The sequence below is a fragment of the Saccostrea echinata genome, unplaced genomic scaffold (assembly GCF_033153115.1).
Source record: "Saccostrea echinata isolate AGI-Se365-2 ecotype Australia unplaced genomic scaffold, CSIRO_AGI_Sech_v1 ptg000002l, whole genome shotgun sequence".
NCBI classification, from domain to species: Eukaryota; Metazoa; Mollusca; class Bivalvia; order Ostreida; family Ostreidae; genus Saccostrea; species Saccostrea echinata.
The window spans coordinates 30,070,286-30,084,229 of NW_026889751.1; the positions used below are offsets into that span (position 1 = coordinate 30,070,286).

A 13,944-nucleotide genomic window follows, 5' to 3' on the forward strand; every position below is an offset into this window, starting at 1 on the left:
GCTGCAGATTCCGTCGGTTAACGAATGAACTCATACAGGAATCTGAGCTTGTTGACCTCCAATATGGTAGCCAATGGGAATAACTCTAACTAAATTTACACCTATTGAAAACTCTATAAAGAAGAAACTACTCAGATTGTCAGCCTATTTAAGATCAATGAAGACTTGTACATATATGGTTAAATGGAATGAAGTTAAGACACAACACTTTGAACACAGAGCCTTTTTTATTAATGGTGCATTTAATTGAATATCTTCCTAATCTGATGATTAGCAATGGCACTTCCCAGTATAAGTAAAATCATATAATTACACATTCTCTGTTCTCCAATAAATCATTATACATCTTTATTCAAAAAAGAAAAAGCTGCCAAACAGAAGTCCCACTAAAAACACATCAAACTTTTTATATGTCTATTATTTATACAAAGAGTTGTCATTGACCATGAAGTATGGAGGCTGGGCTATACAAGAGGTTTATTAGTAAAGCTGGCATGGAACAAAAAAGCAGCTACAACAAGTCACAGTGTGTTCTAGGAACATCCACATATACTTATTACTAATAATTATCTGTCACCACTAGAAACACACGGGGGGTTAGAGTCTGGCGGGTGGTCAATCCTGACAGGCAGCCATTGCCATGTTTTTCTCATCCACCAACTCCTTCATGGTGATGTCCATCTTCTCTCGGGAGAAATCGTCAATTGGCAAGTCCTTGATAATCTCGTAAGTGTGGTCAGGTTTAGTACGGACGGGGAAGCTGTAGATCAACCCCTCCTCAATGCCATAGGAACCATCAGAGGGAACAGCCATAGACACCATATTACCCTGTCATCAAAAAACATATGTGCCATCAAATTTAGCAACAAATTTAATTTTTATCAATTTTAAACATCAATTTTTAGATAATAACAGTTATAAGGAGCCACAATTATGACATCATTTCTTTTGGGGGGGGATATCACAATAAAGTTGAAGTGCCTGTAGGTATTAATTTGAAGTGGCAGTTGTGAGACATTGTCCAACATTAATTTGCTCTGGCCTTTATTTTATAGACCTCACTTCTGACAGATCAGGCACCACACTGTGTGGCACCAAAATTTATGTGACCTACTTTCTTTGAAATTTAACTACATGTAGAAACCACATACCAAATTCAATATCATTACAAAACATAACACTATGGTGATTACCTCAGGAACTCCAAACCACCAGTCATGTACATGGTCCACGATAGCTTTAGCGGCAGACATTGCGCTGGATAACTTCCTGGCTTTGATCACAGCGGCTCCTCTCTGTTGGACTGTCTGCAATAACAAGTGTGAAATGTATGTTATTTTCATAACCAGATTACTTTTTACATACATATTAAATAGTTCTTTTCTGTAGTTCTTTTATTCAAATCAAAAATATGCATTGGTTTTTAAACTATCTCTTGAATGTCACATAATATATAGAGAAAACATTATGTCTCTTGCTTTAATAGCAAGCAAAAACATATAAAGTTTTCATTAAAGTAGTTTTGTTTGATATTTATTTGATTATAACAACATAAACTTCACAAAGATTACCTTGACAAACTCGTTCTTGACCCAGTTATCATCCTTGATGGCCTCGCGAGCCTTGACTTCCTCCCCCTTTATGTTGACAACGGCGTAGGTCAGATCTGGATACTGAGTGGAGGAATGGTTCCCCCAAATCACACAATTACGTACAGCACTGTTAGGGACCCCTAAACGGGCCGCCACCTATAAATAAACACCAATGATCAGATTCTGAAAAACAATTTTTTTTTCCTTGTTCTGAACATTTACCCGAAAATTTTACTTCCAGATAAACTTGTAGTTTTTCCTCTAGTTTGTACATATACTTCATCTTGCTTTAAGAATCTGGGGGAATAAGACAAGCCATGTGCCCATGCCCATTTTTCGGCTATGCAAGAACATTTATTGGAAAAAATCTCTCAATTGTTCGAATTTACTTAAGCATTTTAATGTTTATAGTAGTTCTCAAAATGATATTTATATTCTAAACAAGCTAAACAGTTGACTTTCATCTACTGTCACAAGTGTCTAACATGGGTGGGGACTTCTATTAATTAATCTGCATATTGAGTGTTAACACTTATTGTGGAGATATTACACAAATGTTAACATTGTATATAATGATAGTGGTGATCTAGAAGCGCTTGTGGTAAAAATAAATAAAAACGGGAATAAAAGTATTCAAATATCTATTATAATTTTTATCCGGCATTTTAAATAATTTACTGTAAATGAGTTCATTACTATATATATATATATATATATATATATATATATATATATATATATATATATATATATATATATATATATATATATATATATATATATATATATATATTTTATTTCCAGTGAAAAATATGTTATTCCTATAGACATTTTTTATAAAGTAAACAAAATTTACCCCCTCCCCAAAAAATAAAAAATTTAAAAAATCATGACTCAAACACTTTCCTCAGTAAACGTCCCTTTAAAGAGCTCTTCGCTAACCACTATACCACGGAGTCACACATACATACCCATTTAAATAGCATACAGTTCTCTATATTTAGCAAGCGTATTTGGATTTAGAATTTTTTAAGACCACGGTGAAAATTTAAGTAAGTTAACTTAATTTTTTATGTAGAGTGGGTCTTCGTACCAAATTTTTGCAAGTGTAAAAAGCAACATCTTTCCATTGCCTTTCATTAATCGTTCTCAAAAAAATGGTACGATGACCCACTCTATTTAAAAAATGTAGTTATATCATCCAATTTATGTCAATTTTTGTGAAAATTGAGCGTGATGCCATTTTTTGTGTTAATCAGAATCATTTTCGCTGTTACAGTATTCAGGTTTTGTCAAAATTGTATGCAAATGGTAATCATGGTAATAAGCATTACATTAATTCAACAAAAAGTGAATTTTTAAAAAAATGAATTTACTGATTTTTTATCAATCGTTATGTAGGAATATGGCTCGGCTTATCCCCCCAGTTTCTTTAACATGATTGTGTATCTGTTGCACGATGAAACATGGAATATGCATGCATCAATCAATTTGTTGGACAGTTATAACCTTTCTCTATAGACTGCAATCTCATCTGCCTGGGAATATGCAAAACATTTTAGCGATTTTTGCAGACATGCATTTTCCCTTCTGAGTCTGTACAAGTGTATCTCACCTGTACATTGTTTTCATCTATATGTATATCTTACCTGTGCCTGAGCCCTGTTTTGGTCCAGCCTTGTTAGGGCAGTGAAGTTCTGGGGAGGGATGGAGGGGGCATACTTCTTACAGATGTAAGCATTGGTGTTGGCTGGATTTCCTACCACCACCACCTACAATGTCATTCATAAAATCACTAATATCAATGATAAGATCCACCTACAATGGCATTCATAAAATCGCTAATATCAATGATAAGATCTATGGAGGAAACCACCACCAACACTTACAATGTCATTCATAAAACCACTAACAATCATAAATCAATTGCTCAAGTGTATAGGTAAGAGTTGAAAGCCTTGATATCCTTCTTTAGATAAGGTTTAAAAAGAGATATCTACCTTGATGTTTTTTCTTGACCACTTTATCTATAGCCTGAGAGGTTCATTAGATACTTTTTAGATAGAGTTGTCTACCTTGATTTTCTTTATTAAATAGGGTTTAAACAGAGTTGTCTATCTTATTATTCTTTATTAGATAGAGTGCCTTACACAGAGTTATAGACATTGATATACTTTATTAGAGAGGGTTTTAACAGAGTTGTCTACCTTGATATTCTTCTTGGCCACTTTATCAATGGCCTGGCCCTGAGACTTAAAGATCTTAACATTGGCAGCCAGGAGGTCCTTCCTCTCCATTCCCTCTCGGCGAGGCATGGCCCCCACCAACATAGCCACATCTACGTCCTTAAATGCCTCCTTCTCATCACAGGAGGGGATCACCTCTACAAAATGTATCAAGGTCATATCTCTACATCTCAGACAAATATTTCAACCAGTGTGGTTCTCCAAGATGCTTCATTCATCAAGTAATATGGGTTACTGAATAAAAATTTGTAAATATTTTGTACAATAACTTTATCTTATTTACACAATACATTGTATTTAAACAATCCCCCACTTACAGAATCAACCTCAGCAAGTATGAATATTTCACATAGTAAATCTAAATTGTCTGCAGTATATTTCACTACAGTCATATAATCCTCGTATCTTGTATTTAAAACAAAAACATTTTCCCTGCATAGCAACAGTACACTGTGTCTCAGTGACATAAGAATTTTATATCAAGTGTAACATACACTGAAAGTATTAGTAGCATAAGAATTTTATACAGAATGAAATGTACACTGGAGGTATTTAATGACAATAAACCTACATAAAGTGTTACATATGCGCGAGTACGAAGTGTTACATACGCGCGAGAACAAAGTGTTACATACGTGCGAGAAGAGGGAGAGAACAGTCCATCAGCTCCATGACGACACCATTCAGTACCTCCATCATGGGAGCAATATCAAGCAGAACCAAAATGATTGGCTGAAAAAATAAGTTAATCATGTTAATATGGACAATTAAATATTCCAAGCAACAAAGAAGTTTTACTGTACTAAAATCTGTATTTGGAGAGTACTATATAAAGATTTTTTAATTTTCTCTGGAGCTATATTTTTTACTATTTCTATAAACTGCTTCCGATTTTTCTTCAAATCCCCACCCATTTTTTAAAAAAAAAAACAAAGAATACTAAACGAGTCCCTACCTGGTCCTTGCCAAAGACATCTCCCCTGGCTACTGAGTAAAGGAGGGAATAGGCAATCTGACCAGCAGCTCCGGTAACGAGGACTCTCAGGGGTTCAGCCTGCAACAGGTCAAAGGTCAATAGGTCACAGCAGTAAGTGTTGATACTAATACAAGTCTAGAATAAAATCCTCTAATTCACCTTCAGTGGTACTTTCTTAACTTTGTCCTCATTTTCTTTGAATGACACTTCACCAAATCATTATGATCATTTACAAACAAAATTGAGCACTGCCACTGATACAACGCACTTAAATCATCTTCTGTAGATTACTCTGCATGGTCAATGAAAATCAAATTATTATTCAAAAGAGGGTCTCCATGGATTTAAGTAAGACCAATAAGTAAGACTAGTAAGAACCCAATAAAGGTCTGCTGTATAAGGACATCATGTTCATGTTCTCATTCTTGCATCTCTAAACAAACAAGTTATTGTTACATTGCTTTGTTTAGTTTTTAAGAGTCTCCTTTTTTGTTTGTTTTATTATGTTTCTTCATAAGAGTTATAAGTCATTGAAATTTGGAAGGTTTTCTACACACAAGGAAAATGAGTCAAATTCATCTTCCTCTTGGCCAAATTGTAATGTGTGTTTAAGGGGTGGTTCCAGCTATAATATAGACTAGTTCAATGTATTCAAATTATGTATTCAAGGATCTACTATGGCTTTTGACTGAATATAGATTGTGATAGAATATAGTTCTGTCTTTTCTATCCCAATCATTTGGCAGAAGTTGAAGAAGGGGGAATTCGTTTCCTTGTGTATGTTTTGCAGAACAGACTGTCATTGATTTTCCCTCTTTCTGTTTAAGAAAATTTACAACTCTATTGGAGTGGACATCAGCAAAAAAAATACGTAATAAAAAAGTAATTCGCTTAAACTTCAGCAAAATCACAGTGATATGTGCTTAAAAAGACAAATAAAACATTGAATATATTTCCTTAAATAATATGGGAGTGTTCTTCTCGCTCAGTACAGCGACACCGGGATACTTCGATTTCTCATGTGTTTTATCGTGATCTTACTCTCAATTAAAACATTTTCGTAATTCTTACTTGTTAATTTAGCTGGTTAAAATCAAAGAAAATCGAGATCCGCCACAGTACACGAAAAGGTCACAAAGACACGCAGCAACATAATGGTTGACAGCTCGTTTCTATGAATTTGTTGTCATAATGACACCTCATTCCGCAATGACAATTATCTATATTATCGTCATAAGCAGAAAAAGACATATTACAGGCTAAAACAAGCAAGGAATTATTACTTACCATTCTGTGTGTTTACCGGTTTCTTTTTCCGTAGCCCACGAGAAGAGATGAAAGTTCAAGGTCAGAATTATTGTTGAAACCGGTATGATCACAATGTACAATTCCGGAAGAAGGAAATACGGCACATAATATCCTTTTTACGCGTGATACCTTTTTGGGATAAAGAAAATGCATTTAAATAAGAGATTAAGTTTCGAACAGGGAATAGAAAAAAATCAGAAAAATCTAAATTTAAACTGGATGCACATGTACAAACTAAAATAGCACGTTTTGTCAGACGTATTGATTAAATGAAACTGCGTAAACAATTATACCAGACGTGACTGACAACACGAAGTCGTGTTATTGTTGAAAAAATAAGGGGAAAATCAATAATATCAATATGTTTTTAACACCCAATTTTTTCTCAAGAGTTTAAGTTTTACAACTCACTGACCCTGATGATATATAGATGTCCGTTTTCAGTCTCTTGACCTAATTTAGCATCCCTCAATATATCAAAGCTGAGCGCTCACACAGCAATCTTGGGTGGACTGGGTGTTCCTGGCGATTTTTAGACTGTTTTTCCCCTGGAAGGGAATAGCTGGTGGTTTTTTTTTTTAATTTTTTTTTTGTTTTTGTTTTTTTGCTAATATAGTTTTTGGCTAGAAATATAGAAATATATAATTATATATTTTTTACAAGCGCGGATCCAGGAGTTTTTTCCACCCCAGTCAAAAAAAATTCCAACCTAGAAAATTCTTGACAAGTAAAAAAAAAAAAAAAAAACCTTTCCCAAACGTGAAAAACCTATTTCATGGGGGCGGTGGGGTCCGCGTTTTCTAGAGGAGGGAGGTTCCAAGGTTACCTTTAGTTGGTTTAGTATATACATTTAATAACTCTGCAAATTCCCCCCCCGGGGGGGGGGGTCGGACCACCACTCCCAGATCCTCGCATATATTCTAAATATTTTAATTGGACAATTTGTTGACCATCTAGCCTTCTTAAGTATAATGACCCACTGCTCTAGATTTCACCATATTTTCTTTATTCAAAACATTAATTTTAACTCACAACAATAAGACCGCAGAACATTAACTGGCAAAATTGGAAATATGCAGCTTACGTCATTTCCATCTGTTACACTACAGTCGAAATGTTTAATGATAGACAATGAAATGGGCGGGAACAATTCGACATGGACCTCCGAGAAAACATTGGATTGAAATTCTAGTTTGAAATTCATTTTCAATCCACCTAAGATGTTTTCAAACCTAAAGTGTGAATGTATGACCCAAAAGACAAATAAGTTCAATTCCCAAATACACATGTACATGTTGTTTGATCTTCATATTTATTTGTCAATGAGTTTTTTAGCCTATAATTTTAAAAGCACATAGTAAAAGTAATAGAAGGCAGAGATTATTTTTTCAGGGGACGGCCATTTGATTCTAGAAGGGGGGGGGGGTCAAAAATTGTTCAAATCAGATATCATGCCTTCACATGACAGAATACACTGTATATTTATTTCTAGGATGACAAGAGCTTTTATTTTTAGTTTTGTCTTCACTGAAAAATGTTCGACAAACAAAAACAAGGAAAGGTAGTCCAAACTAAAAGAAAACTGTCTTCTTGTTTATTTCCAAGATCCCCCCCCCCACCCCAGGACACATACATGTATACACATACCAAACAGAAATCAAATACTGGTTCCTTTATATTTCTTTAAAAACACTAGACAAAGGTTCTGATTTATATAAATTCCAAACTATTCCGAAATTGAAATTATTTGTTTTCTGGGTCAATCAGTAACCCACCGTGCTTCTAAAGTAGCTGAGGTGGATTGAAAATGAAATTCAAACTAGAATTTAAATCCAATGCTTTCTCGGAGGTCCATGTCAAATTGTACCCGCCCATTTCATTGTCTATCATTAAATATTTTGATTGTAACAGATGGAAATGACGTAAGCTGCATATTTCCAATTTTGCCAGTCAATGTTCCGCGGCCTTATATCATTAAATAAGATTCAAATAGCATTAAGTATGAAGCAGTGCTTATGTATTTTTTCAGACAATACAATTCAGTCTATATGACCATGATATTATGAAAATTTGACACAGCGAATAGAAAGTAACAATTTATTCTCACAAGTTATATTTAGAGTACGAGTTTCCTACTGTATCGGAGATACAGGGCGGGGCTTAAGGCGAGAGCGATAGCTCGAGCCGGGCCCCGTCTTGTATCTCCGATACAGTAGGAAACGAGTATTCTAAATGACTTGTGACATGACCTTTCTTATGACCTCGCTAATTTACATGTGTATTTGGGCATATATCTCTCAACCAATTGGAGGATTTTGCAGAAAGTTGATTTAGTACCCCATTTTTAGCAATCGCAACTGAAATGCCGAGTGAGGTGGACGTGCAGGTATCTATCAATTTAAATAATTATAATTCTGAGATGCATTATATAATGTGTTTTCCCAAAATTTAATTTATATTTGATTGCGTAGGTTTTTTTTCCTTTCTATTTAGCTCTTGCCGACTTTTTTTTTTTAAAATCTAAGCTACGAAGTCGAATTTTAGTGCGAAACATTTTGATACATAAGAATCATATATGGGAATGTAATTGAAGTAAAAATGTTTCGGGGAGGTTGTATTCTGAGAGAAATGTCCGACGTCATCGACCGGTCGTCATACATGCGTATACAAAATTCTTGGCTCCAAATTGAAATAAACAGATGTAAGAAAGGGGGCATATTACTTTTATGTTTGAAACAAAATGTAGAGGAACCAAAGGCAGATCCAGCACTCACTCGCGCGCGTCGGTATCCCCCCCCCCCCCTTCCGAGTTTTTTTTTTTTTTCATTTTTGGCTTTTGTAAATTATGTTTGCTAAACTTGTATATACTTTAAATTCATCAACACGAAACGATCACGCACATAAAGTGTCAGGCCTTATTATGAATCTACCCCCACAAAACCCCCGATTTTCCAGTTTGGACATATTTTTTTTCGAAGAAAACCATTTGTGCACTGCCCCCACTCCCTCCTTTCTAAATTTTTTGAATCCGCCACTGGTAACTTTACGTTGTAAAATTCTATTCTTAATTCATCTCAAATTTTGAATAAATACTAACAGCGCTATCATGCAATTTGATTGATTCCTATGTCTATATCATTTAAGATACGGATTCAGTTTTCCGTCATCGCTAAAAAATAAACCGTACTGTATCGTTGATATTTTGCAGATACAGTACAGTTTCTGCTTACATGTATTTGCATAAGAAACGCCCACTAAAAGTGTTCTGTATCGCAGTTATTGTACGGCTGATTTCAAAGGAAAAATCGCCGGGTCATGTCACAAATAATAGAGAGAAAAATACATGTGTCAAACGTTATTTTAAAATGACTATCAAAATATAGACAAAATAAAAAAGAAGTCCATGCTTGTGTCTAAATATGTGCTTTTGAATCAATTGACTATACATCCACAACGGTCTCCAATTCTAAACTCTAGACTGGACATTTTAGGACCGGATATTTTTTTTCTTGGGGAGTTGTGTATCTTATCAGGTCATTCCACTTTGAGGCAATGGTCAAACTATTATTGTGACATGACCCGGCGAGTTTTCCTTTGAAGTCAGTCGTACAATAACTGCGATACAGAACACTTTTAGTGGGCGTTTCTTATGCAAATGAACAGAAACTGTACTGTATCTGCAAAATATCAACGATACAGTACGGTTTATTTTTAGCGATGACGGAAAACTGAATCCGTATCTTAAATAATATAGACATAAGAATCAATCAAATCGCATGATAGCGCTGTTAGTATATATTCAAAATTTGAAATGAATTAAGAGAAGAATTTTACGACGTAAAGTTACCAGTGGCGGATTCAAATATTTTAGAAAGGAGGGAGTGAGGGTAGTACACAAATGGTTTTCTTCAAAAAAAAAAAAAATGTCCAAACTGGAAAATCGGGGGTTTCGTGGGGGGGGGGGGGGAATAAATTCATAATCAGGCCTGACACTTTATGTGCGTGATCGTTTCGTGTTGATAAATTAAAAGTGTATACAAGTTTAGCAAACATAAATTACGAAAGCCAAAAAGAAAAAAAAATCGAGGGGGGGGGGGGAGGGGATACCGACGCGCGCGAGTGAGTGCTGGATCTGCCTTTGGTTCCTCTCCACGAAGGTATTATGCCCCCTTTCTTGCATCTGTTTATTTCAATTTGGAGCCAAGAATTTTGTATACACATGTATGACGACCGGTTGATGACATTGTCGGACATTTATCTCAGAATACAACCTCCCCCAAACATTTTTGCTTCAAATACATTCCCATATATGATTCTTATGTATCAAAATGTTTTGCACTAAATTCGTAGGTTATATTAAAAAAAAAGCCAGCAAGAGCTAAATAGAAAGGAAAAAAACCTACGCAATCAAATATAAATTAAATTTTGGGAAAACACATTATATAATGCATCTCAGAATTATAATTATTTAAATTGATAGATACCTGCACGTCCATCTCACTCGGCATTTCAGTTGCGACTGATAAAATGGGGTACTAAATCATCTTTCTGCAAAATCACCTGATTGGTTGAGAGATATATACCCAAATACACATGTAAATTAGCGAGGTCATAAGAAAGGTTATGTCACAAGTCATTTAGAATACTCGTTTCCTACTGTATCGGAGATACAGGGCGGGGCCCGGCTCGAGCTATCGCTCTCGCCTTAAGCCCCTCCCTGTATCTCCGATACAGTAGGAAACTCGTACTCTAAATATAACTTATTGACCTTGAACCTTTAGCTTTTGATTCTGAATGACAAGTGTTTTTTCCTTTGTCAATTTTGCATCCTTTTAGTAAATTTATGTAAGTACTTGTAAGTGGCAAAATTGTATACCATAGTTATACAGTACCGGTATTTTCTACATATGTAATGTATTCAATGCGTATTATAATTTTATAGATGATATCTATTGTGAACACTTTGAAGTTAAGTGTGGATACTTTAACATTTTCTACATTCACAATCTCTTTTCATTCGATCTGTTTTAAATGTTTCCTCCATGGTCGAGGAACGGGGTTGGGGGGTGGGGCTGTGTGAGTAGGCTTTCTAAAAAAAAAAATCATAGTCGAATCGGCTGTAAATGTGGAAGTTTTCTGATGATGGTTTACATTGATGCATCCTAATTTCGCCATTATTCCATATTTTAGGGATTTAAGTGGGGTAACCCCCCCCCCCCGTTTTCCGAGAGTGATATTTTAATTGCTGTATATTAAATTATCATGGATATTATCATTAAGGGCATACGCAACGTAGTATCTAATTTTATTTACTTATTCCATGTGTAATTTAAAAGCTCCGGAAACTGAGGGACCTTTGTGCGAGTTTATATGATGCCTGTTAATGTTATACATCGATCTCCTCTGAATTAAATGAATTAAATTTTGAGGAAATAGCAGCTAAAAAACTACATTTCTGCTAATTTTTCTTTAAAAAAACACAAGAATTTCCATCATTTGATATCTACGCAAAACTCTTGGTAATGTATACTGATTTTTTATCTAAGAGCATCTGATGGTACTCTGATTTTAAACTAAGAATATCGAGGAAAACTATCAGCGGGAAGGGAACATTGTAAAGTACATGTACGTTGCGTATGACCTTAAAAGACTGCCCAACCCCCACTTTTTTCTGTAGTGTGGTCAATACTCATACAAAAATTTTCTTGTTTAGAAAAATGGAACTCTCCTCCTCTCCCCACTAAATAGATTTTTTCGAGGAGTTTAATCAATTTTCTTTCTTTTTTCATTTTGGTCAAAGTTTTTTTCTTTTCCAGGTAAACTTGTTTATACCCCCCCCCCCTTGAAAAACCATGCTAGTGCCTGTAAGAGGGGTATTATATATACAGATATAAACATTCAGGGGGAAAGTTTGCTATGCAGAAGGTTTACTACTACGACACCGTGAAAGTGGTCCTTCAGTGTCGCTCTGAAAAGCAAACGAACACCAAACGAAAATATATGACTTTTTTTTTTAAATTTTTTTTATTGCAACATTTGGCGTGCTATAATGAACATGCCCCAAACATTTCCTTAATTTGATGTCAGTAAAGAAAAAAAATCACAAAAGAAATAAAAATTTACAGTGAAAATAAGTACTAAAACTTGATAATCAAATCTGATTCAACTTAATCGTATTTCGTTCTTCGGGTAGGGGGGGGGGGTATATTTTTGTTTTTGTTTTTTTGTTTTGGTCAGGCCATGCATTCTCATCCCATTAACAACGTCTATCCGAGTACTTGTTGATTTAAGAGTACTCTATACACTGCAAACTAAAGATTTCGTACGTGGTATCTCATGCGGTTAGAGTGATTTGCCCTTAGTTGAGTCTTTAATTGGATGTTAATCTCAATATAGGGGTTGTGGGTTCCTTTCTAGTCCCATTTCGCTATAAATGAAATAAGGAAAAATTTAATGCAGATTTGAAAACTAAATTTGGATTACATAAGACACCATGATTTGAATGGTATATTATGTAAATAATAGTACTTGATCCTTCATCTGTAAAATGTACATATTTCACACTGGTTTTTACACCTTCAGTGAAACTTCGGGGATCAGCTCTGTGGCTACTGTGCTACTCTCTTTCATAGGGTATCTGATAGGAACAAATCAAAAGTCCTTAATTAGAATTTAAAGATTAAGTTTATTCGCAGAAAGCAGGACAGAAAGTGTAAAAAAAAAATCATTAAGGAATTAAACAACAAGATACGTATACAAATTCCATATTAACCACTCCGGAAAGATAGTTTTTTTTTTTGAATTTCTTAAATTGCAAAACTTTAATGTGACACATATACCATGCAGTATCCAAAGCATATTTGTCAATCTGCATCATTTTGGACATTATTCATGCAACTTAGTTCAATGATAGAAGTGTAAATGCTTGAGGATGGACATCGTCGCAAACCACAGCCAAAATGTACGATCCTCTCCCATTCTGGAGAGAGCTATATATGCGGACTCCGAACCGTGACTTGAGACGATGGAGGATGGAAGGACTCTATTCATTCTCCACCACCACCCTCAAAAAAAAAGGCACAATGTCGTGAAGCATTCTTAAAATGTGCAACATCTTACTTTGCAAGATAATTCAATTTAGGACTTGGGTACTTTGGAATGGTTCTACATTAAAACGTTTACCTGATCCTTCATCCAGAAAATATAGGTCAAGTGCAGCATCCGAACTATGACCGGAAATAGACATGCATCAATTCAAAATGCAGCATAGTCGTGCAAGATCAATGTAGGACTTGAGAATGGACGTGCTTAAAGAACATTTATCTGATCACTCATCAATTCAAAATGCAGCATAGTCGTGCAAGATCAATGTAGGACTTGAGAATGGACGTGCTTAAAGAACATTTATTTGATCACTCATCTAGAAAATAAATCAATAAAAGCAGAGTCTGAATTATTAGTGATAGCACACCTCCGTATTGTTAGCGAGTATCATCCATGCACTTTGACCAACATAATTTGGGAATATTTAATAGCTTTTTGAGAAGATAAATCTTTTAAAAGGATAGGATCTATATCATTTTGTATATTTTGTTAATATAGTATAAGTAAACGATATGGTAAGATTGATATTTGTTCAAAAATGACGTTATCGGGAAATCCTCATGCATTGATTGTTGACACTTGTATACTGTATATAGACATATTATTTATAAAAGAAGCATAAATAATATGTCGGTAAAGAAAGATTTCATAAACAATATAATCATTGAAATATCTAGAATAGCCATACTTTTCTGAGGGGTTCTTTTTTTTTTTTAAA

General features: G+C 34.8%; 1 protein-coding gene across 1 annotated transcript; it reads right to left on the reverse strand.

The window, feature by feature from the left end:
* Positions 1–208: 208 nt before the first annotated feature.
* LOC133177011 (malate dehydrogenase, cytoplasmic-like) lies at positions 209–6,214 on the reverse strand. Its single transcript, XM_061312094.1, has 8 exons — positions 6,102–6,214; positions 4,794–4,892; positions 4,474–4,570; positions 3,800–3,975; positions 3,242–3,364; positions 1,572–1,748; positions 1,194–1,307; positions 209–828 (listed from the first exon to the last, which is right to left on the reverse strand). The coding sequence occupies exons 1-8, from the start codon at positions 6,102–6,104 to the stop codon at positions 616–618; spliced, it is 1,002 nt and encodes a 333-aa protein (XP_061168078.1). The 5' UTR covers positions 6,105–6,214; the 3' UTR covers positions 209–615.
* Between the last annotated feature and the right edge of the window lie 7,730 nt (positions 6,215–13,944).